Raw genomic sequence first — 23,536 nt, 5'->3', positions numbered from 1 at the left:
TCAACAAAAGATATCCTCTGAGGAGTGCCGATCTCTCAAAAAGATCAAATCCACAGAGACTGAGCTAAGCGTGTGCCTGTCCCAAATAAAATGCAATATCAGTACAGTACTGTGTCCTTTTCACCTTTACACATGGTACATTCCACCCTCTTTGCTCCAGTTGGTTTGTGGGGACGCTGGTGACAGTTTCGGGTTGCAGACTTGTGAGACGTCCTTGTGTGACTTTGGTGAGAAACTAAACTATTAACTAGACTATTTTACACAATCAACTACTACCCCTTTCCTTTAAGCAGCCTGAATTTGGATAAACATGTCCAAAACATGTAGTATTTTCGTCACATTTAGTATCATTTTGACATCTAAAGTAATAAAAAGCTCAGAACCGCAACATTCAAAACTGTACTGCAGTCCAAATATTTTGGGTGCCTCTAATCAGAGAAATGGGTTCCATCCAGAATAGCCTTGTCATCAGTGTGAAAGTGTATTAATTGTGCTCATTAATAATAGCTGGATATCTGTGCTACCGTGTCCTCCTTCTATCGGTTGAAAATCTCTTGAGGAGCCGGAGAACCGAGTTAAAGCTACATACACGTTCAGGTGTAGGCTACATATTCCTACCTAGGATTTGAACCTGCGGTGTTCCAATCAGAAGTCCACTTCTATAATGCTTTGAAGTAATAATACGCAACTTTTTCATGTAAATAAATGTCTCCATCGCCGACTGTCTTAATAAGCCAACAGTGATTCAGCCAGATCATGACGCTAGCTCCACCTGCTGCTCTGAACAGCTGGTGTCTGCTAGCTCTTTCCTGGGAAAAATCGTCACAGTACTGGACACACTGGGAACTGCAGAAAGACCAGTAGTGACAAACATGTCACCAAATGGCGCACGCTGGTGGCTTACCTGGTACCATTTAGGCTAAGTCCTTCCCGCGGCCGGCCCGGGTTCGATTCCAGCACATGGCCCTTTGCTGCATCTCCTCCCATCTCTCTCTCCATACTTTCCTGTCTGTATTTAGTATAGTAGTGTATATACAAACAGTATATACTACAGTCACATGCCCCCCTTTTAGCCAATTGGCATGGACACAAAGACAGACCCTATAAAACCTTAAGTCACATTTAACGTTTTTTGTTATTTAACTCTACCATCATCCTGACCTTAACCAAGTTACTTGGCTAAACATAATCAACGTTATTAAAGTTGTTTTATTTGTGTTTAACGTTGGAAAGGCGGCAAGGTTTTCAAATTAACCACCATTTTCTTTCAAAATTGACGTTGAGATTGTACGTGTTTGCAGACACGTAAAATGCAGACGTTTTTATTCTGGTGACGGAGTTGACGGAGGCTTCATCATCATCATAATGGTGAAGAAGACTCTTCAATGACTGACAGTCTGACTCTGTGCTAAACAGTGTCACAGTGTACCTCAGGCGACGACTGGCCTAGTATCCCAATACTGCACGCGTGCACACGCACACACACACGCACACACACACACACACACACACACACTCAAGACCACAGAATGAGATAAGTATTTTAAGCCTCTGTCTGATAAATGCACGTTCATGCATGAACACACATGTGCAGACAAGACAAAATGACATGATCTGGCCCAGATACAGACACACACACGCGCGCACGCACACACACACGCGCGCACGCACACACACACACACACACACACACACACACACACACACACACACACACACACACACAAGCCAGTGATAATACTGGGTATCAACAGGTCATTCCATACATGCCTTTAGGGTATATCGTCGTCCAAAAATAAAGAGAGGGAGAGTGTATATGAGAGGGGAGGAGTGTATATGAGAGGGGGGGGAGAGTGTATATGAGAGGGGGGGGAGAGTGTATTGTATATGAGAGGGTAGGGGGAGAGTGTATATGAGAGGGGAGGGGGAGAGTGTATATGAGAGGGGAGGGGGAGAGTGTATATGAGAGGGGAGGGGGAGAGTGTATATGAGAGGGGGGGGAGAGTGTATATGAGAGGGGGGGGAGAGTGTATATGAGAGGGGAGGGGGAGAGTGTATATGAGAGGGGAGGGGGAGAGTGTATATGAGAGGGGGGGGAGAGTGTATATGAGAGGGGGGGGAGAGTGTATATGAGAGGGGAGGGGGAGAGTGTATATGAGAGGGGAGGGGGAGAGTGTATATGAGAGGGGAGGGGGAGAGTGTATATGAGAGGGGGGGGAGAGTGTATATGAGAGGGGAGGGGGAGAGTGTATATGAGAGGGGAGGGGGAGAGTGTATATGAGAGGGGAGGGAGAGTGTATATGAGAGGGGGGGGAGAGTGTATATGAGAGGGGAGGGGGAGAGTGTATATGAGAGGGGAGGGGGAGAGTGTATATGAGAGGGGGGGGAGAGTGTATATGAGAGGGGAGGGGGAGAGTGTATATGAGAGGGGAGGGGGAGAGTGTATATGAGAGGGGAGGGGGAGAGTGTATATGAGAGGGGAGGGGGAGAGTGTATATGAGAGGGGGGGGAGAGTGTATATGAGAGGGGGGGGAGAGTGTATATGAGAGGGGAGGGGGAGAGTGTATATGAGAGGGGAGGGGGAGAGTGTATATGAGAGGGGAGGGGGAGAGTGTATATGAGAGGGGGGGGAGAGTGTATATGAGAGGGGAGGGGGAGAGTGTATATGAGAGGGGAGGGGGAGAGTGTATATGAGAGGGGAGGGGGAGAGTGTATATGAGAGGGGGGGGAGAGTGTATATGAGAGGGGAGGGGGAGAGTGTATATGAGAGGGGAGGGGGAGAGTGTATATGAGAGGGGAGGGGGAGAGTGTATATGAGAGGGGAGGGGGAGAGTGTATATGAGAGGGGGGGGAGAGTGTATATGAGAGGGGGGGGAGAGTGTATATGAGAGGGGAGGGGGAGAGTGTATATGAGAGGGGAGGGGGAGAGTGTATATGAGAGGGGAGGGGGAGAGTGTATATGAGAGGGGGGGGAGAGTGTATATGAGAGGGGAGGGGGAGAGTGTATATGAGAGGGGAGGGGGAGAGTGTATATGAGAGGGGAGGGGGAGAGTGTATATGAGAGGGGAGGGGGAGAGTGTATATGAGAGGGGAGGGGGAGAGTGTATATGAGAGGGGAGGGGGAGAGTGTATATGAGAGGGGGGGGAGAGTGTATATGAGAGGGGGGGGAGAGTGTATATGAGAGGGGAGGGGGAGAGTGTATATGAGAGGGGAGGGGGAGAGTGTATATGAGAGGGGAGGGGGAGAGTGTATATGAGAGGGGGGGGAGAGTGTATATGAGAGGGGGGGGAGAGTGTATATGAGAGGGGAGGGAGAGAGTGTATATGAGAGGGGAGGGGGAGAGTGTATATGAGAGGGGAGGGGGAGAGTGTATATGAGAGGGGGGAGAGAGTGTATATGAGAGGGGAGGGGGAGAGTGTATATGAGAGGGGAGGGGGAGAGTGTATATGAGAGGGGAGGGGGAGAGTGTATATGAGAGGGGGGAGAGAGTGTATATGAGAGGGGAGGGGGAGAGTGTATATGAGAGGGGAGGGGGAGAGTGTATATGAGAGGGGGGGGAGAGTGTATATGAGAGGGGGGGGAGAGTGTATTGTATATGAGAGGGGAGGGAGAGAGTGTATATGAGAGGGGAGGGGGAGAGTGTATATGAGAGGGGAGGGGGAGAGTGTATATGAGAGGGGAGGGGGAGAGTGTATATGAGAGGGGAGGGGGAGAGTGTATATGAGAGGGGAGGGGGAGAGTGTATATGAGAGGGGGGAGAGAGTGTATATGAGAGGGGGGAGAGAGTGTATATGAGAGGGGAGGGGGAGAGTGTATATGAGAGGGGAGGGGGAGAGTGTATATGAGAGGGGGGAGAGAGTGTATATGAGAGGGGGGAGAGAGTGTATATGAGAGGGGAGGGGGAGAGTGTATATGAGAGGGGGGAGAGAGTGTATATGAGAGGGGAGGGGGAGAGTGTATATGAGAGGGGAGGGGGAGAGTGTATATGAGAGGGGAGGGGGAGAGTGTATATGAGAGGGGGGAGAGAGTGTATTGTATATGAGAGACGGGGAGAGATAGTGTATATGAGAGGGGGGAGAGAGAGTGTATAAGGAGGGGAGAGAGAGCGTGTGTGTATATGAGAGGGGGGAGAGAGTGTATTGTATATGAGAGACGGGGAGAGATAGTGTATATGAGAGGGGGGAGAGAGAGTGTATAAGGAGGGGAGAGAGAGCGTGTGTGTATATGAGAGAGGGGGGAGAGAGAGTGTATATAAGAGGGGGGGAGATAGAGTGTATATAAGAGGGGGGAGAGATAGTGTATATGAGAGAGGGGGGGGGGGGAGAGAGTGTATATGAGAGAGGGGGGAGAGAGAGTGTATGAGAGAGTGTATGAGACTGGTGGATTTACGTGCGGATACTTAATGTCCAAGACAGAGTGTATATGAGAGAGGGGGGAGAGAGAGTGTATATAAGAGGGGGGAGAGATCAGAAGCGTCATGCCCATTGAAACTGAGAGGGCAGTTGCCCCCTCAGATTTTTTGAAAAAAAGAAATGAAGGGGGAAGTAAAATTAATGCTGTTAGTTATTATAGGTATAGTTTGCATAGCAAGTTAGTTGGCTATATTTGTACTACCATGCAGCTAAAGTTAGCATTGTAATGTTAGCCAGAGCTGTTATGGCAGTGAGCTGTTTTTACCACTACCACCACTGTCACAGGTAAATCCATTTGATGTCTCCAGGTCAAGATGCAGTTTTTTTAAATAATTTGCATTGTGGATACTGGATATAGTCTTTTTATGTGAATAACATTTTGGGTGAAGCAAGATTGAGCTATTTCAAGAAAAGTGGCAGCAGTGTAGAAGCTAGTGTGGAAGTGACTAAGCTAATAACCATAAAAGCACAATCACCGAAATCTCTAAATAAATATACAGTATTTACCGTAATGAGAAAAGGAGCAAAATATTGATGGTTAAAACTTAATCATGATATCACAACACTCTAATCCCAATGATAATTTAAAATGAGATATTATAAATCTGGCCAACATTTTAGAAATAGCTAAATGGACGATTGATAGATAAATCAATCAATCATGAGTGGATTCAGCACACTTTATCTGGGCAGACTGATTGAATCATTGCAGATCTATTCAGACCTTCGGTCGCCACTGACATTTTTTAGCTGGGGACCTTTGGTCGCCACCGAATGTCGCCCCCTCAGAATTTTGGTTTGCATGACGCCCCTGGGAGAGATAGTGTATATGAGAGAGGGGGGGAGAGAGAGAGAGTGTATATGAGAGAGGGGGGAGAGAGAGATAGTGTATATGAGAGGGGGGGGGAGAGAGAGTGTATATGAGAGAGGGAGAGAGAGTGTATATAAGGGGGGGAGAGAGTGTATATGAGAGAGAGGGAGAGAGAGAGAGTGTATATGAGAGAGGGGGGAGAGAGAGTGTATATAAGGGGGGGAGAGATAGTGTATATGAGAGAGGGGGAGAGAGAGAGAGTGTATATGAGAGAGGGGGGAGAGAGAGTGTATATAAGGGGGGGAGAGATAGTGTATATGAGAGGGGGGGGAGAGAGAGCGTGTGTATATGAGAGAGGGGGGAGAGAGAGTGTATATAAGAGGGGGAGAGATAGTGTATGAGGAGGGGAGAGAGAGCGTGTGTATATGAGAGAGGGAGGGAAAGATAGAGTGTATGAGAGGGGGGAGAGAGTGTGTGTGTGGGGGGGGAGAGAGAGAGAGTGTGTATATAAGAGAGGGGGGAGAGAGAGTGTATATAAGAGAGGGGGAAGAGAGAGTGTATATAAGAGGGGGAGAGATAGTGTATGAGGAGGGGAGAGAGAGTGTGTGTGTATATGAGAGAGGGGGGGAGAGAGAGAGTGTATGAGAGGGGGGAGAGAGTGTGTGTGGGGGGGGGGGGGGAGAAAAGAGGGAAACGAACACAATGGATGGGTGCGGTGGAGAGGTAATTTAATTGAGTTGCCCTGAAATGTCATTCGATCCAGGAGGCCTCACAAAGGTCTCACCAGGCAAACACACATGTACAGTACACGGAGGGAGAGAGCGAGGGATGATGAGATGGAGGGAGGGTTGAGGGTAAAGAGAGAGCAAAAGAGACAGGCAGAGAGAAAGAGACAGACAGAGAGAGAGAGAGACAGAGAGAGAGAAGGAGAGAGAGACACAGAATGAGAGATAGAGAGAGACACAGAGAGATAGAGAGAGAGAAAGAGAGAGAGATAGAGAGACACAGAGAGAGAGAGATGGGGATGGATGAAGAGGTGGTGGTTTAATAATGGGGCTAGACTAATGGGCAGAGAAAGATTAAAGAGAGCGAAAGAGGAGGCAAGAGGGAAGGAGGGAGAAGACAGAGGAGAAGACTGTTTAGAAAGATATTTAGACTACACTAATGGAGAGCCATAAAGAGAGAGAGGTAGAGATGGGGAGAGAGAGAGAGAGAGAGAGAGAGAGAGAGAGAGAATAATTTCCGGTCCCACAGAATGACCGTCCCATAAAAATATAAAAATACGGTCACTGGTTCGATCCCCTTAAAGGTGCTACTCTATGTGTAGCATTTTAAACGTCAATATATCATTGTCAAATGAGTTGTGATGCCTTGGAATAATGACCATAAAACAATGAAGCACATTGCAAGATTGGTACTGTAGTGTTACTGCAAGTGTTTCTCAAAATTAAGACCACCGTTTCCATCAATCCTGTTGTTTTCTTGTGTCTGTCATATTACTGAAGATGATTTTTTTTTTCATGATCACATTTTTATTGGTATTTTCCGGAAATAAATAAAAACAAAACAGAGCAAGGATGTGATTATTATAACATCAAGCAAAGTATTATCATTCTCCCCCGGATCCATACAAATGACCAAATAAACTGGGATAAACAAGAATAAAAAAGAAAGGGGAAGGGCAGGGTTAGTTTAATAGAACATAAAAATAATTATTAGCTACCGTATTTCAAAACCCTATGGCCGGTTGCTGAGATCGCAGCAATAACGCGGGCTGCAGCTAAGCTAACGTTGTGGAGGGGATACTGTTTCCGGCGTAGCTTGTGCTGTTCTTCCGAGCATATCTCCTTGGTGAATCGCAGAATCAGATAACGCGCTATACAGGCGCTCATAGAACGCTCAGAACGTTTAGAAAAACGGACTGGAGGCGGGGTTGAAATAGTGCATGTAGCACCTTTGACACACAGTGTGATCATCCACAAGCAGGTCCTGTCGAAATGCCTCGGAGCAAAACCCTGAACCCCGCCGACCCCGTGCAAATTGCTCCAGCTAAGAGCGTCTGTCAGCCAAGTAATGGCTTCAGCACGAGCAAAGATACGGAGAAGTTCTGCCAGATACGGAGCTCCTCAAAACCACAAAGAGATAAGGAGGGAGAAGGAGGAAGAGGAGGACAGAGGAAATGGCTGAACTAATGGACCAGACAAAACCACAAGGAGAGAGAGAGAGAGAGAGAGAGAGAGAGAGAGAGAGAGAGAGAGAGAGAGAGAGAGAGAGAGCGAGAGAGGGAGTAAGTAGTAGGAGAAGACAAGAAGGAAGGAGTGCAGAAGTTAACTGCAGAGGAGTTAAAGTATGGACAAAGTGTAATATGGGCAGTTGGGCACTTATGCTGGTACATTAAAAATGCATTGTGGTCGGCTTTGGAGTGGCTTCCTCGTGTTTGTGTGTGCGCACTAGCGAGCTTGTATGTGCGACCTTCCATTGTGGTCTACTTTGAGAGGGACCAGTGTGTGTGTGTGTGTGTGTGACTCACCAGGTTGGCCCCTCCGGTCCAGTAGAGGAAGAATCCATCTGGGTCGACTTTCAGAGTGACCAGGGTGGGTGGGCCACTGTTGGGCTCCTAGAAGACCAAACAAATATAGAAGGTTAGGACTGAACACACACGTAACCTTCTTCACTCCTCCAGGAATGGATGTAGACTAGACACACCATCACACACACACACACACACACGCCACACACAGTTTCTCAAGTGGAGAGATGGACTGGCCAGCCCAGCATCGAGGCCACGAAGCACTTACAGCACCTATATCAGTGTTTCTGCCACTTTCCTAAATGAGTCGTGGGGCCTATTTCTGCTTGGTCGCCGCAAGCCAGGACAACCTGTCGCTTTTATTTTTTAATGAGACAGGGACCTTGGACAACACTAAATTTAGTGCTCTTCTTACCTACCTACCACTCTTCGTGTGGTAGGTAGGCTTGTGGAGGGGGCCCCGAAAGAAGCAGGCCCCCGTGACCCATTTCTGTTCCCAAGCCATTAGTCTAAGAAACACAGAACTCAACTGCTGGCATATAAAAAAAAACGTTATATATGATTGTACAACAGCTAGTTCCGGCCGAGCAATTTGATTGGACAAGAGGCATTCCACCAGTGCTGATATTCAGTATAAAGCTCAATGTCCACCACCAACTGCGGTGCGGCTCTGTGCGCTGTGCAGCTCTGCTACCGCTGCTAAAACAGACTCTCGTCCATGTAATAGATGGGCAGCAACATATGCGGTACGGCAAAAATACGCACCCGTTCTAATTCTGTCGGATCCCGCATGCGTCTGACAAGATGACATGGGTGTGTGCCTGTTCAGGCAGCTGCACGGAGCCGTACTGCATCTGGTGGACATAGGCCTTAACCGTACTGGGACGTTTCACTGTATGTCTATCACTCCGCTTCACAGCTGTTCTAATGTCACTTTGATCCACAGTGTTTTTCTGTGCACAGCGCGCACCTAGTAGTAGCGACAGCAAAATGGATACATTGTACCTTAATTACGTACTGTGCGGGAAGCTGAAATCGTCTGTGCTAACCTAAAATTAGCTAACCTAGATAGATTGAAGTCAGGAAACAGTTTACCTTAGCATTATGGGCGTGTAGACAAACACACAGAGATGCAGTGTGTGTGTGTGTGTGTGTGTGTGTGTGTGTGTGTGTGTGTGTGTGTGTGTGTGTGTGTGTGTGTGTGTGTGTGTGTAGTGTGTACTGTACAACAGCTGGCTTGATGGTGGAAAGCAGTGGAGCCACATGGCTGTGCGGACATGAAGATCTCATTCATGTACGCGATAATGACGGCGCAGGAGCCTGCGTCTTCATCAACATCATCAGTATGGGGTCAAATTCAAGATGCCATGACTACGCACACACACAGACGCATGCGCACGCACGCACGCACACACGCACAGAGTTTCTGTAATTATAGCGAATGGTCACTCCTGTCCAACAGACAAACACACAGTCCAGTCACCCCCGCAAACAATGATGATCCAGACTGTTTGTTATTACAGTGACGATGATTCATGATTACATATGTAATAGTGGGCATCAACACCATCATCATCATCATCATCATCGCCATCATTACCTTGAGTCTGAGCTCCACTGACGGCTAGAGGAGTTAGAGAGAAAGATCTGTTTGGAACCTCTTTCCCCCTCACACAACATGTTAATGAATTTGCATTATTTCATGCACAACACTGGACTGAGCAGTCAAATTATGTCTTCACCACGGTAACACCTCTGTTATAACTTACAATGTACATTTCCATATCAACATTAACAAACATTTGGTGGCCATCTTAGTGAACCCGGCCAAAACAACCATTCAAGAACGCTGATTTGAATGGGCATTGTGTTCTCACTGCCCAACAGCACACCCTCGAATAAAATAATTTATGCAAATCCATGTCACAATGAACTCGGTGAGCTGAAAACCAGAGGCAAGCAAATTAGCCAACGACTGTATAGGACTCCGTAAAGGACTGTTTAAGGACTTGGTGCTCGTCTTAAATGGATAATTTATTGTATTGTTATGAAACAGGGCTAGAAGAACAACCAATAATGGGATCCTTCAGATTAAGAACCATAGACGTCTGTTTCAGATTTTCAGAGATAATTGGTCCAATGTCATTTAAATTTGTGTATTTATGTTTGATGTTCAAAATATCTCATAACAGATTTATGGTTCTTTACCTGAAGGTACACAGTTATTATTACTAAAAGTTATGCTGTAGTCCACAGTGTCAAGTTTTGTCCAAGCTCCTGGGAGTGTACAGCTTTTTTTTTTAACATACCTTCAGTTTCGGTAGCTCCAAGGTAGGCTGATTAGAATTGGGAGTGGGACAAAAGATCAAATCAAAACATAACATAAACATAACATAAAATCAAAGCCTCGTGTCCAACATAATCATGAGATCTTAATAAGTCATATAGATTCAGAGATGTTGAAAACTGGACATCCTTAGATTATGCAGTGATGAGACTGAAGCGTTTGAAACCACAAGAAACACCAGTAAGCCCTAACTAGCAAACAGCTTAGCTAGCAATACTGTTGCTCTGACACGTCTGTAGCAACAAGATTATTTTGGGGATATTTCCACCTTTATTTGATAGTTCAAAGAAGAGACAGACAGGAAATATATATATATATATATATATATATATATATATAGAGAGAGAGAGAGAGAGAGAGAGAGAGAGAGAGAGAGAGAGAGAGAGAGAGAGAGAGAGAGAGAGAGAGAGAGGAATGACATGTGACAAAGGTCATGGGTCGGATTCGAACGAAAGGTTCTTTGGATGAAGGTACGCAGTTATTACCATAGGTTATATGTAGTCCCGGACTGTCACGTTTAGTCCAGGTTCCTGGGGAAGTGTACACAGCATTCTTTTATAAACATACCTTCAGTTTAGGTAGCTCCAAGGTAGGCTGATAGGGAACAGATCAGATAGATTGCCGTCTTACTGTATGTCGATACAAGGTGTGCTCTTCTTTCTGCTTCACGATGCTAAGTGCCACAGGAGCTAACTAGCTAACCCTGTTAACGTTAGCTAAAGGCAAATGTATGGTTACTGCGGTGTGTCCAGTGTTGGCGGTGCGGAGGGTTTGTGCAGCCAGTGGGGAGCTCCGCAGGGGGTCTGCGAAGGGTCCGCACCGACCTCCGCACTCAAAGGATTTAACTCCACGGAGACCCCTGCAAACACGCAGTCAGTTCAAAGGTTATGATTGGCTAATGGTGACTATGTTAGTTGGTTAATAGGGAAGTATTATATTCGCACAAACTGACAAACAGGCAGATTCTACACTCTCCGCAAACACCACACTGCTACCGCATTTACCGTGAAATGCTGTTCCTCTGCGGAGAGAACAGTCTTGCCGTGAACACTGGACCACAGTAACCATAAATTGTGCTCGTGAATCGTGGAGCAAAAACAAAACAAAGAAAAGTGGGGGGAATTAGATTTTAGATTCCCCCCCATTTTTATTTTGCTCCAAGTGAACTGTTTTATGGTCACTCACGATTCAGTAGGTGGCTGGTTGGCTTAGTTCCAGCATTACAACTCTTTATATAAGGATTTTTCAAAACATCTATGGAGAAAATGAATGGGGAATTCTCTGATGGAACGGAAGCTGAGAAAAAGTGGGCAATCACTGTTGAGCTCTATAGATAGCAACCAAAATGTAGCCTAGGTAGCTAGTAGCTAACTGGCTAGTAAGCTATCTAACTTCCCTGCTAAATTCACAATTGACATTGTTGTCGTTGTTGTTCCTGAGGCCACTAGCTAATTTAAAGTCCCAATATGTAACTTTTTTCCCCAAATAGAAAAACTACATAATGGGGCTTTAATCATTATCATCTAAATTATCTAGTTTTCCATATACCGGTAGGCTAATCTAAAAGGTAGAGTTTCCCACCCAAAGTGTTCAACATGGCCTCCAAGGGAATAAGGTAGGCCAAATAAGAAATTGCCATTCTCATGTCTGTCCCTCTATTCATTTGGCCTTTTTGGATGACATAGTTAATTATAATGGCCATCTCTCTGTCTGCCCTTACAAAGTACCTCAATCTGTTTCCCTCTTCCCCTCTACCTCTGTCTCTCTCTCCTGACAGAGGGGCTATCCAGTGTCACTATACACTTTGCCGCAGATGGGGAATTCCACTGGGACCAGATATACACACACACACACATGCAAAGAAGTCGTGCACACACACAAAGACGTGCACACACACACACACACATACAGGAACACAACCCATATGTCCATGAACTGAAATAACATTTTGCGCAAAAGACAATCAAGGGGGCGTACATGGCACGCACGGTCCGGGCATGGACACACATAAACAAACACACACACACACACACACACACACACACACGCACACACACACACACGCACACACACACACACACGCACACACACACACACAGTACTGCGGTCAGATTTCCATGCTGGGATATATTTGCATGTGGAGTTTTACATACTTGGCAGTTTCTCTCTAGTGTTGTCTTTCTAACCACAAGGCATGACAAACACCTCTCTCTCTCTCTCTCTCTGTCACATATCACACCTGTCATCACTCGTCCCATCTTTGCATGTGTACTTTTAACCTCAACATGCAAAAACATTACTGGACTCCTTCCGCCATTCATGTTACTCACTATTCCTACTCAGGGTTTGTGCGTTTGATGAAGCAATGGGTAACTATTAAGAGGTTAAGAGAAACCTAGCCAGGAAACCATTAGGAGGAGTAACCCCCCCCCCCCCCCACACACACACACACACACACACACACACACACACACACACACACCTTACCATAGACACCATGCACCCTATGTGTGCTAGTGGGTGGTAGGTCTATAATTGGACCTCACCCCACTCCCTAATTAAACACCATATGTAGAATCCTTCTGAAGTTTCTCCTCGCTTCCTTCCTTCCTTCCTTTCATTTAATTCCCGTCCTCTCCCTCTTTCTCTCCATCAATCAACTCTTCCATTCTCTCTCTCTCTCTCTCTCTCTTATTTTCTGTCGTTTTTGCCCTCCCTAATTGATTGAAGACCACCTCTCCAGACCCCCTCCAGATGCTCTGGCCTTCCGATAAACACCCTCATTACCTGACCCTCTCACACACACACACACACACACACTTGACCATCACAAGTCTACTAAGGCATACGTGGATAGATACACACAAAGTTAAATGTCGGGGGTGTGTGTGTGTGTGTGTGTGTCAATCAGTAGGAAGCCATTAGTGAGAAACTGATAAAAGTGGCTGCTCCAAGTGCACCTTTGGTCGACCGTGTGTGTGTGTGTGTGTGTGCGTGCATGTGTGTGAGAGAGAGAGAGAGAGAGAGAGAGAGCTGCTGCTTTGGCAACATGGTAAAGGTTGATGACAGTAGCTAGCTAGTGACCTCTGGACTCCAGAGAGAGGAGAGGAACGAGGGAGCAGAGGGACGGAGAAGAAAAGAAAATAAGCGATAGGAAATAGTAGGGAAAGATTGAAAACAAAAAGACGGCTGTGATTAATAATACATAATAGTGAAAAAGACAGTGGAAAAGTACCCAATTAAACTAGCACGATGACAGTGTTCATCTGCACATTCTTCACATATTTTTCTATGTATATATTGGTGCCATCTGTACATCTGATGATGTGAATAGCTGCCATGCATGTTTGCACGCCTGGTCACACAATTTGTCCTCCTCTAATGTGAACAGCTGTATTTTTATGTTTTCCATATGCCGTATTATTCTCAATGTGTTGGAGTGGTGTGATTTACTTGTATTACCCCCGGTATTCTCCACTTACTCTCTTATTGTAAATCTGGATCCTATATTCTCACTCAGGTGCTGAAAAAGCAAGTGTCCCCACAGGGAACATTTCAGTTTCGTCTAATCCAGGTGTCAAACTCATTTTAGCTCATGGGCCACAGGGGACCCGATTTGCTCTCAAGTGGGCCAGACAAAGAAAACCAACGTGCAATAACCTATAAATAACAACACCTCCAAGTCTTCCAGGTTATTTTAGAGTAAAGATTTAGGCCTACAGGTACATTTTAACAATACGGTTATTGTTATCTCAGCTACCATAGATCTATCATATCAAATCTATTGTCTTGTCTTGGAAATTATTATATATATATTTTTTTAAGTTTACCATTTAGTGATGAATACAGAAAACATGAATAGGCTACCGGGACTTAATAATGGTAACTTGCTCCTGGAACCTGGTACCTCTCTTAGCCTTCACAAGTGCATCAATTTTAGGTGTTAAATCCTGAGGGTGAAAAATTGGATTGGACCCTTTGGCGGGCCCGTTCTGGTCCCCGGGCCGTATGTTTGACACCCCTGGATATTACACAGGGAACAGAGCTCCTAACCTTAGCAGTGTTTTAGTGTTGTGCTTAATTTCATGCTGGTTTTTGCAAAGCCTTACTTTTTGTACAAAAATTACGGGACAGTAAAAATATATTTATTTACTGTCCACCACACAAACTGACCATATAATGGGCGGTTGATTTCCGGCTTTCAGATCTCACGTCCCAGCCTTTTGCATGGTGTGTGTGTGTGTGTGTGTGTGTGTGTGTGTGTGCGTGTGTGCGTGTGTGTGTGTGTGTGTGCGTGTGTGTGTGTTATCTCTTCACTAGACGTTTCTGTTGTATCTCTGCTATAATTAGCCAGCTTACTTAAATGTGACTTTGTTTACATTGATAGCGGGCTACGATAGAGAAGGGAAGGGAAGGGTGAGTTGGAGGGCAGTGCCAGAGACGTGTGTAGGAGGAGACAAGTTCTACCAATGTTGTTGCAACTCCTGCTGGTCCTCAATAGATGATGAGGTGATTTAAGCTGATATAGTACTTAATGCCTCTTTCTGACTGTGTGAAGATCTTTACAATGCTACCTGGAATTGCATTTATCTAAAAAAAAATCTAAATAACGAAAACAAAGCTAACTTTTGAAACTATGAATCAATGGGGAAAGAACTAGGACATTATTTTAGATGGAACAGGGGGTGTTGAGAGACGAGCTCGAAACAGAAGTAACAACACAGAGGAAACAAACCAAAGTGAAAGACCACACAGGAAATAGACATGAGAGGAGGACGAGACAGGACAGAGAGCTGAAAGGAAGAATGATGCAGGAGAGAGAGAGAGAGAGAGAGAGAGAGAGAGAGAGAGAGAGAGAGAGAAAGAACGTGGAAGTGAGATACCGTAAAGGACAGAGAGAGGGACACGGAGCGAGGGAGCGGGGTAAAAACATGCTAAATATGCATGGAGAGCGAGAGAGGAGAGGAAGCGAGAGAAGAGGAGGAGGAGGAGGAGAGACGGACGAGTCCAGATGTCAAACCCACACTTCACATGTGGCTGTGGTTGACCTTCCACCCCTCTCTCTCACTCTTTCTCTCTCTCTCTCAGTGTCTCTCTCTCATGATATTCGGTTGTCTTTCTCACCTCTCCTCATCCCTCCTCTTCCATTCCTCCCACATGCTTTTTCCATAGACTGTATATAAATATGGACGTAGTAGCTCACCGTGATGTCACCCATTGGTTTGTGCAGTGCCGCCTGCTATTGGTGCGCGATCGTCGAGCTGCGCCATCACTGGACAGGCAACCTGTCAATCACGCCCCAAAACAAACTAACAATCTGATTTATCATCTATTTTACTCTAAATGGGACCATCATTTACAAAACGTACATCATGCTGTGACTTGAAACTGGCAATTGAGACCATAAACTCATTAGGAAAGTGTTTACTGCGGTAATAAATCAAGTGAGAAGTAGAGACATTTTCCCATTCACTTCTATCAAATCAGACTTCTTTTTTGCAGACTATAAACGAGTGAGTTCTATAAAAGTTCACCCCTGTACAGTTGTCATGATGAATGGTGAAATTAGCTATAGAGGCCAAAACTGTTTTTTTAATCCCGCTCTAAACATGATTACATATAAAGTCAGGGATTTTAACATGGGGGTATTACTGCATGGGGAATGCCAGCCTCAAGCTGGCTTCATTTTTCAGAAGTGGAGGTTGGCACTTGGCTTTTTCTCAATCCGGCCATCTCCATCTTTCTATCTGTCTCTGATTATATTTGCCCTCCCTCCTCCTGTCTGCATGTAATCCCATTGTAACATCACTGTCCATTGTTAGTTCATTTCCCCCGGTGTTCACTTTTCCTCCCATCCTGTCTCTCCTGGTCCCCTCCTTTTTTGTCTTTTTACTTCCGACTATTATACCTCTCTAATCCAGAGTGAATGAAATAAATTCAATAAAGTTTTTTTTTAAATCATGCTAGTCAGTTGTTTCCCTCCACGGTGCGATATTCCCAGACGTCCAGAGGCGGCTCCAGCCTCTCCACCTCCCTCTATCCATCTCTCCATCCGTCCCTCGTTCTCTCACCCCTCCGTCAGTTTGTCACAGTGTTTCACACGATCCCGCGTTTCCTCCTCTCTCTCTCTCTCTCTCTCTCTCCCTCCCACCTCTCCTTCACCCCCCCCCCCCCAAGTCATCCCCCTCTCTCTTCTTTCTCCCCTCTCGCCTCCTCTCCCTCCATGCTTGCAGAGTTTTCTTCCAGAGTAAGGCCAAGAGATACACACACATACTCTGTGACAAAACGACTGATGGTACGAACGTCAAGCCCATTCTTGCAAATATACTGAAGTCCGCATGACTCATAAAAACAACTCGACGAACAAAACAGCTCTGCGTTTGAGGGCAGAAACATCTGCCTTTTGAAATATTGACTGTTAGAAATTCAGGTAGCAAGTTTTTTCCAAGTTACATAACATTTTTGGAAGGAACCCTTCAATTCTTGTGTTTAGTTTTACATAGTGCATCTTATTGTCAGCAGCACTGAGAGTCGACACGCGTACAACAACACAAAACTGCACTTGAGGATGTCTTGAAAATGTCACTTTCTGTTTTTAGGATTGCGGGGGACGGTCAAGGCTACGGCGGCGGACTGCAGCCTTTTTTGGCTGAGCCGCGGCACCAAGCAGAAAAGTCCGCGGCATGACAGAGTTATTGTTTGCTGGGAACTGGCCACGGCCGAGCGGGAAGGGAAAACCACCAGGAAAGTAGAGAGGTGATACTAGGAGCTGCTCCAGCAAGTCCCAGCTTGTAGCCAAAAGAATAAGTGAATGAAATTCGAAGGGGAATTCAACTGAAACTTGTTCAGTTGTTGTCGTTTTGTTTTCTGAGAGAGCATCGTTGTCCATAAAACTTGATTTCAACCATCCCGACTAAGCAATGGAATCTGATTAAATCACAGGAATGAATATGCCTTCATCTTGAAATAAGTGGAATCCGCTTGTAGTGATCACGGTTATGGTGATCAACCGCGCTTATATTGATCAAAATGCTTAGTCCCGAATCATTCCTATACACATGCTGTTTAAATAGTTTGCTTATAGCGATCAATACTCCGCTTACAGTGATCATTTTGGGCCTTGTTCCACCTAAGAACAATGGAGAAAATGTTTAAAACTACAGTAATTATATTTATTTTTTAACTTACAAACTGCCAAATAGGAGCCAATGAGATACTGTACAGCAGCGATACTCTGTGCATGAGTCGACATCCGCATAGTCATAATAGTGATCAATGTGACGCCTCCCAAGGTGATCCACTGTATAAAGTAAAACGTCACTTCCTGCTTTCTCCCTGTACCAGCACTGCGAAAAATATGAATGGCGGTGAACGGAGAATAAGGTTACTTTTTTTTTTATCCTGTTTGAATTGTGCCACGGGGTGCCAACGCTAATTTTGTCAATTTAAAACATAACTTTGCATGTCAAGAAAATCACAGTTTGTCATCAAACTGAAACGTATAGGGGTTAGTTTCGTATAAAAACTACATAGCTTGTGGAAGCTCGTGGCATGTCGCCTGTCTTCAGCTTTGCCTGTAGAGAAAGTGACGTCACTTAGGCGACAGTGCATGTAGTCTTTCTGATTTATAACTTCTAGTGCAACAGTTTGGCGACAAACTGCGACTTTCTTGACATGCAAGGTTATGTTTTAAATTGACAAAATTAGTGTTGGCACCCCGTGGCACAATTCAAACGGAATCAAAAAAGTAACCTTATTCTCCGTCCACCGCCATTCCTATTTTTCGCAGCGCTGGTACAGGGAGAAAGCAGGAAGTGACGTTTCACTTTGGCTCTCTATAACGAAACAAAACTCATGAAACAATTGAAAAAAACGGCTTGACCATTTTAAGAAGCTATCTGCCTTAGGAGGATAACAAAGTGAAGGTCAGCGCTGGTGGAATTCTCTTCAGTTGGAGTGAAACCTTGCCTGGGTCCAGACCTTCAAATCTGCCCCACTCCACTGAGTTGAGTTTTGGCTGCTTCTGAAGGTGGAAATGGAGTCTAACGAGTTGACAATTCACTCTGATATTAGGCTCAGTGAAACCTTGAGGAACGCCTACACTTAGTCGACTTGTTGAGATCATCCATCCCGGTCCAGAAGTCATCATCATCTTTATTGGTACTGAGACGCACTCCCAGCACAACTCAGCACAATGAATCCTAACTGCTTCAAACTGTCACCCAAAGCCTTTAATGATACTTCATCAAACAGGAGATGCTGGACACATCAGAAAGGAAACGATAGATAGTAACTTCTGACTAGCTGGGGCAATAGGATATTTTTTTACGGTATATATATATATATATATATATATATATATATATATATATATATATACACACAATACTCATTTGCAACAGGTATCAATAGGAGCAGTGTTTCCTCTTAATGAAAAATCAAACATACTACAGATTTTTCCCCTCTTATCATTGGTGGGTATCTGTTGCTTCAACAAGCTAAAAGCGTTCTGATAGGCTGATGACTAGAGCAGGGGTAATCTGCTGTTTAAGGGCAAAGTTTTTAATACTTTTATGCCCCTAGATGTGTTGTCATCCCCCCCCCCGTCCCCCGTGGTATCGAAAATGGTATAGAGTATCGATATTTTCCTGGGTATCCGTATCAAAATGAAAAATTCTAGTATCGTGGCAAGCCTAGATAGGATAGTGGTGGATGGGGAACAAGTGAGACGAAGTGTTTGCTGTCAATTCTATCTGACAAAATAATAGAGATAAACAGGGGAGACGACAGTGGCATAAAACTGCCTCAGCTCAGCTGGTGAGGTGACCAGGGCGAGTTCACACCAAGCACGTCTGGAGCATTTACTCCTTCAGCTATCTGTTTGGCCGGGTGACAACGAATAGCACTGGAACTCAGGTGACACCAGACAACCTCACTGACCTGAACCTGCGAGTCTCTGTCCTCATCCAAAAGAGTTAGGAGAGACCACACATCTAAAACAGCTGCAGGCACCCACCACAAAACGCAAGGGTAGCGGCATATCAAAACTAAGCTAATGCAGATGAGTTCATCGTGCCGAAGCCACATGGACTGGAATCAGATTTGTTTTGATCTCCCCTGCCGCCAAAATATCAAATCTGAACTGACCAATAAAGGAGCTACTTGTGAGTCCATGTGACTTTTATCCCGGTTTGTTTGTAATTGGGCAGCGCGAACATAAACGAACCACACAGAAAAATGCAACAAAGTAAACAAACTGTGCGATCACACCCTAAGATAACATCTGGTTTAAAAAGTACCAGTGAGATTTCCGTGGGTGCGTGCCATCTAGCTATGAAGCAAGGAATCTGTGTGTGTGTATGTGTGTGTCTATGTGTGTGTGTGTGTGTGTGTGTGTGTGTGTGTGTGTGTGTGTGTGTGTGTGTGTGTGTGTGTGTGTGTGCGTACTAAGGGTGTCAAAATTAATCGTATAATCGATGCATCATGATGTGGACATGTGAATCGAATCGAATCGAAGACAGATGAATCGTTGAATCGTTTATCTTTAAATTTCTGTTGACATTCAGATTTTAGAGCACTTTAAAGTAAAAAGGGACTTGATATTTATCTGACTGCTTGTATTAATTGATGAAAAAGTAGCCATGTGCAGTAATAGTACAGAAAATTGAGGATTTGATACATGGAGCTGCAATACTGTTGGAGCTGTATCGAGATGCATCGTGATGCATCGTGGAATCGAATCGAATCGTTGACAGATGAATCGTAATCGAATCGAATCGTGAGGCCAGTGAAGATTCACAGGCCTAGTGCGTACGCACGCGCGTGTGTGTCCTTCTTCACATATCTCGAGAACCGTTTGTCCGATCGACTTCACACTTGGCGGGTGTGAAGTCGGGTGCGACCCAAATCCCTCCCCCCCCCCCCCCAAAAAAAAAACAAAGTCATGTGAAAGTCTCGGATTTAGTGCAATTTGGACCCGCGCTCACTCCATAATCTAGGTCTGATAAAACTCATAAAAAACTTTGTCCTTACACAGCAGATTACCCCTGCTCCAGAGCCGTATAATAGAAGAGTTCCGACATCTCCATTCACTCCAATGGACCAGTTTTTTTCCAGGAAGTAGAAAGTGGAACTCTTGAGTAAAAAAAGCCGCACTGGGGAGTTGCAGCAAAATAGACAGTGTTGTACTCTGAAAGGGTTTTTCATCCCTTGAAATGAATCAAATTGTACATTATCGGCTTTATTTTAGCATGTAAAAGACCCATTCCTGACTGTTCATTGGCTAATGAGTCTCGCATTTTGGTCCTCCGCTGACGCCACTCTCTCTCTAGAGGACACTACCCTGCTCTAGTAATCAGCCTATCAGAACACTTTTAGCTTGTTAAAGGAACAGATACCCACCAATGACGGGAAGGGAAAAAGTAGCATGTTTGATTTTTCATTAAGAGAAAGAAAACACAGCTGGTATCGATATTCTTGCAAATGAGTATCCGTTTCAAATTTGTAGTATCGATACTTATCAAAACGGGTTGCAAATGAGTATTGCATCCGTTTGAATTTTGTTTGCAATACTTTGGACAACCTTAATGCTAGTTGCGGAGGGGAGGTGATGATTCTCCTCACATGTGAGATCCACATCAAGGCACAGCAGAGCTCATTTCAGGGCCAGATGAGAGACGCACACTGCAGCGCACACAAACGTCCATCTGTCTTTGTTTAATTGGCTGTTTAGGAGGAATTTTAACTGAATTGAAGTCGGAATTCGGTTAAAATTGAATTGTGGCAAGGCTGGATAGGGTGGAGCAGGAGCAGAGGGAGGGAGGGAGGGAGGGAGGAAAATGGCTCTGGAGCTCACAACAAGCTCCAACAGGAAGTCATTCAACGTGAACACACACACACCCAGAACAAAACAACCACACACAGTCACACACACATATGTACACACAAGCGCACACACAGAAGAAAGAGGGTCAATTTGCAGTGCATTCCTATTCCTCCTACATGAGTCAGAGTGTGCGTGTGCGTGTGCGTGTGTGTGCGTGTGCGCGTGTGCGTGTGTGTGTGTGTGTGTGCGTGCACGTGCGTGCGTGTGTATGCATGTGCATGTGTCATCAGAAGGCCCTACAGTAGAATTCCCCAGGCCATTGAGAAAGCAGGTTACGCTGTGAGAATAAAAGATTACGGTAAGCTAGAACGAGACGACAGCGACAACTCGGCGACAAACGACCGATAGCACGAACGCGCTACACGCGACGTTCAAAGTCGTCAGGTCGTCGTTGGGTTCAGATGACACAACGTGCCGTGGTGTTGTAATCGGGAGTCTGCCCTTGAAGTCGTTGTGGTTTTCACATGACACGACTGAGTGGCGACAGGGGATCACACATTACAAGAGATTTCACCAGGAGGAATCCCTGATGACGAGTCCGTCTGGCCTCCAAAACATGTTTTGTCACGAAAGTTAAGTGCTCTGATTTGCAGGGGGAGAAAACAAGAAAGAACTATAAACTAGTTATAAACAGGAAAGAGGAAATTCCCTAGTGGAAACAGAATTAAAGTTTAGCTTCTGATTTTTGTTTTTTTGAGACAGACAGGGAGCTGCTGTCTTGCGTTCTCATTGGCTGTAGCATGTTGATGGCTCTCCGTCCCGAGTAGGGTCGTCAACTATACCAGGATTTCTAATTTCGATACCGATACCCAAGAAAACGTCGATACTCGATTACCATTTTCGATACCGCATCAAGAGGCATGAAAATAAATGAAGACAGATGGACGGACAGATGCTTCTCTATAATCTAAGCCCGACCCGATAAAACAAATTAAAAACTTTGCACAAGTTCACACAGCAGATTAGCCCTGCTCTTCATCAGCCTATCAGAACACTTTTAGCTTGTAGAAGCGACAGATACCCACCAATGATAGGGAGGTAAAAATCTGTAGTATGTTTGATTTTTCATTAAGAGAAAGCACTGCTGGTATTGATACTGTTGCAAATTAGTATTGTATCCATTTAAATTTTTTAGTATTGATACTTATTGATACTTTACGTTTTGACAACCTTATTCCTGACACAAACAGATATTTAGCCTGCTACATATCTGTCAGGCCTTTGACTCATCGGCGAGCTCCTCGCTCGCGTCTGTGGACAGTTCACACATAGCGATCGATTGAACGCTGATTTGCGAGTGCCGAGCAAACGCCGATTTGCCTCATGTCGGCGAGCTCCAAAAATGGTCACCAAGTGGTATATCAGGGCTTGTATCGTGTAGTCCGAACTGGGCTTGAGCGATTGAAGGGAGGAGGAAGAGTGAAGAGAAAGACAGGCAGGACGAATGAAGGGATGAGAGGAAAGGAGAGTGAGGAAAGGAGAGAGGTGGGAGGAGGAATGAGAGATGGGTATAGGAGAGAGAGAGAGAGAGAGCGGGAGAGAGAGAGAGCGGGAGGGAGAGAGAGAGAGAGGGAGGGAGAGAGAGAGAGAGATGGGGTCAAATGTGGGGTCTTCATGTAAACAAACTGCACTGCCCCTCAGGCTCTTTCTCTCTCTCTCTCTCTCTCTCTTTCTCTGTGTGTGTGCGTGTGCTTGTGTGCTTGTGTGTGCGTGCATGTGCGTCTGTGCGTGTGTATGTCCTGAATTTCACTCAGGCTAAATCCAGATTCTCAACTCTTTTCTCACTCCGCTAAATCCTTAACAGTGGCCTCCTATTACTTATTGTTGCCATGCTAAAGTGTTAGCATGTAGCACCAGAGCATCACATTAGGTGCCACCTGAAGCGTTTTAACATCAATAAATCATCCCCACATTCATATAATAATATAATATTATAATATATAATTGGCGTAAACAAAACAAGACCATCACTGAGAAGACTGGCAGCATCTACACTGCATTTCAGCTCTGTGCTGGATTGCTTCACAGCACAAAGGGAGATTAAAAAAACAGGCTCCGACCTGTAAAAAATGAATTGAACGGTCATCAAGGTCGGAATTGCAGGTCGGAAATTCGGGTATCAATTTGAGCTCCGATTCGTCCGAGTTGACGTCATCAATGTGTTTGTTTACCTAATTTGAGGTGTAATTATGCAACATGTGTGTATATTGCTTATATTTCGCTCTGATTATAGCAATATGTTGAATTCAACAGCTATTTTACAATGAAGTTAGCTAGCTGTGTATGTTTTTGTAACGGTCTCTGATAGGGATGTTCATTTTGAATCAATTTCCATAATCGAAATTCGGGAAAATAAAGGATCAATTATCGATTACCGATAGCGTAATAATAATAATAATAATGTTGTTGTTTTTTTTTTGTTTTTTACTCTGGTCTGGTAATACCGTTGCGCGTTCTCGGCCAGCTATAATGGCGATGCCGCTGTGTACGTAAGAATATCAGACACTAGCGCCGTGGCCAGGTAAACAAACATGTTACATGTCAGGTTAC

The 23,536-nt window shown here is 45.1% G+C and overlaps 1 protein-coding gene across 1 annotated transcript in view; it reads right to left on the bottom strand.

Moving 5' to 3' along the window:
• The window catches only part of plcb3 (phospholipase C, beta 3 (phosphatidylinositol-specific)), a 92,769-nt gene that overhangs the window by 65,275 nt on the left and 3,958 nt on the right, over window positions 1-23,536 (bottom strand). Inside the window, exon 2 of the mRNA XM_083640595.1 lies at window positions 7,755-7,841. Coding sequence (XP_083496721.1) covers window positions 7,755-7,841 — 87 coding nt within the window. The remainder of the gene's footprint in view (window positions 1-7,754; window positions 7,842-23,536) is intronic.

The sequence above is a fragment of the Poromitra crassiceps genome (genome assembly GCF_964638095.1).
Source record: "Poromitra crassiceps genome assembly, chromosome: 7".
Classification (NCBI taxonomy): Eukaryota; Metazoa; Chordata; class Actinopteri; order Beryciformes; family Melamphaidae; genus Poromitra; species Poromitra crassiceps.
This window is presented reverse-complemented; position numbering and strand designations above follow the sequence as displayed.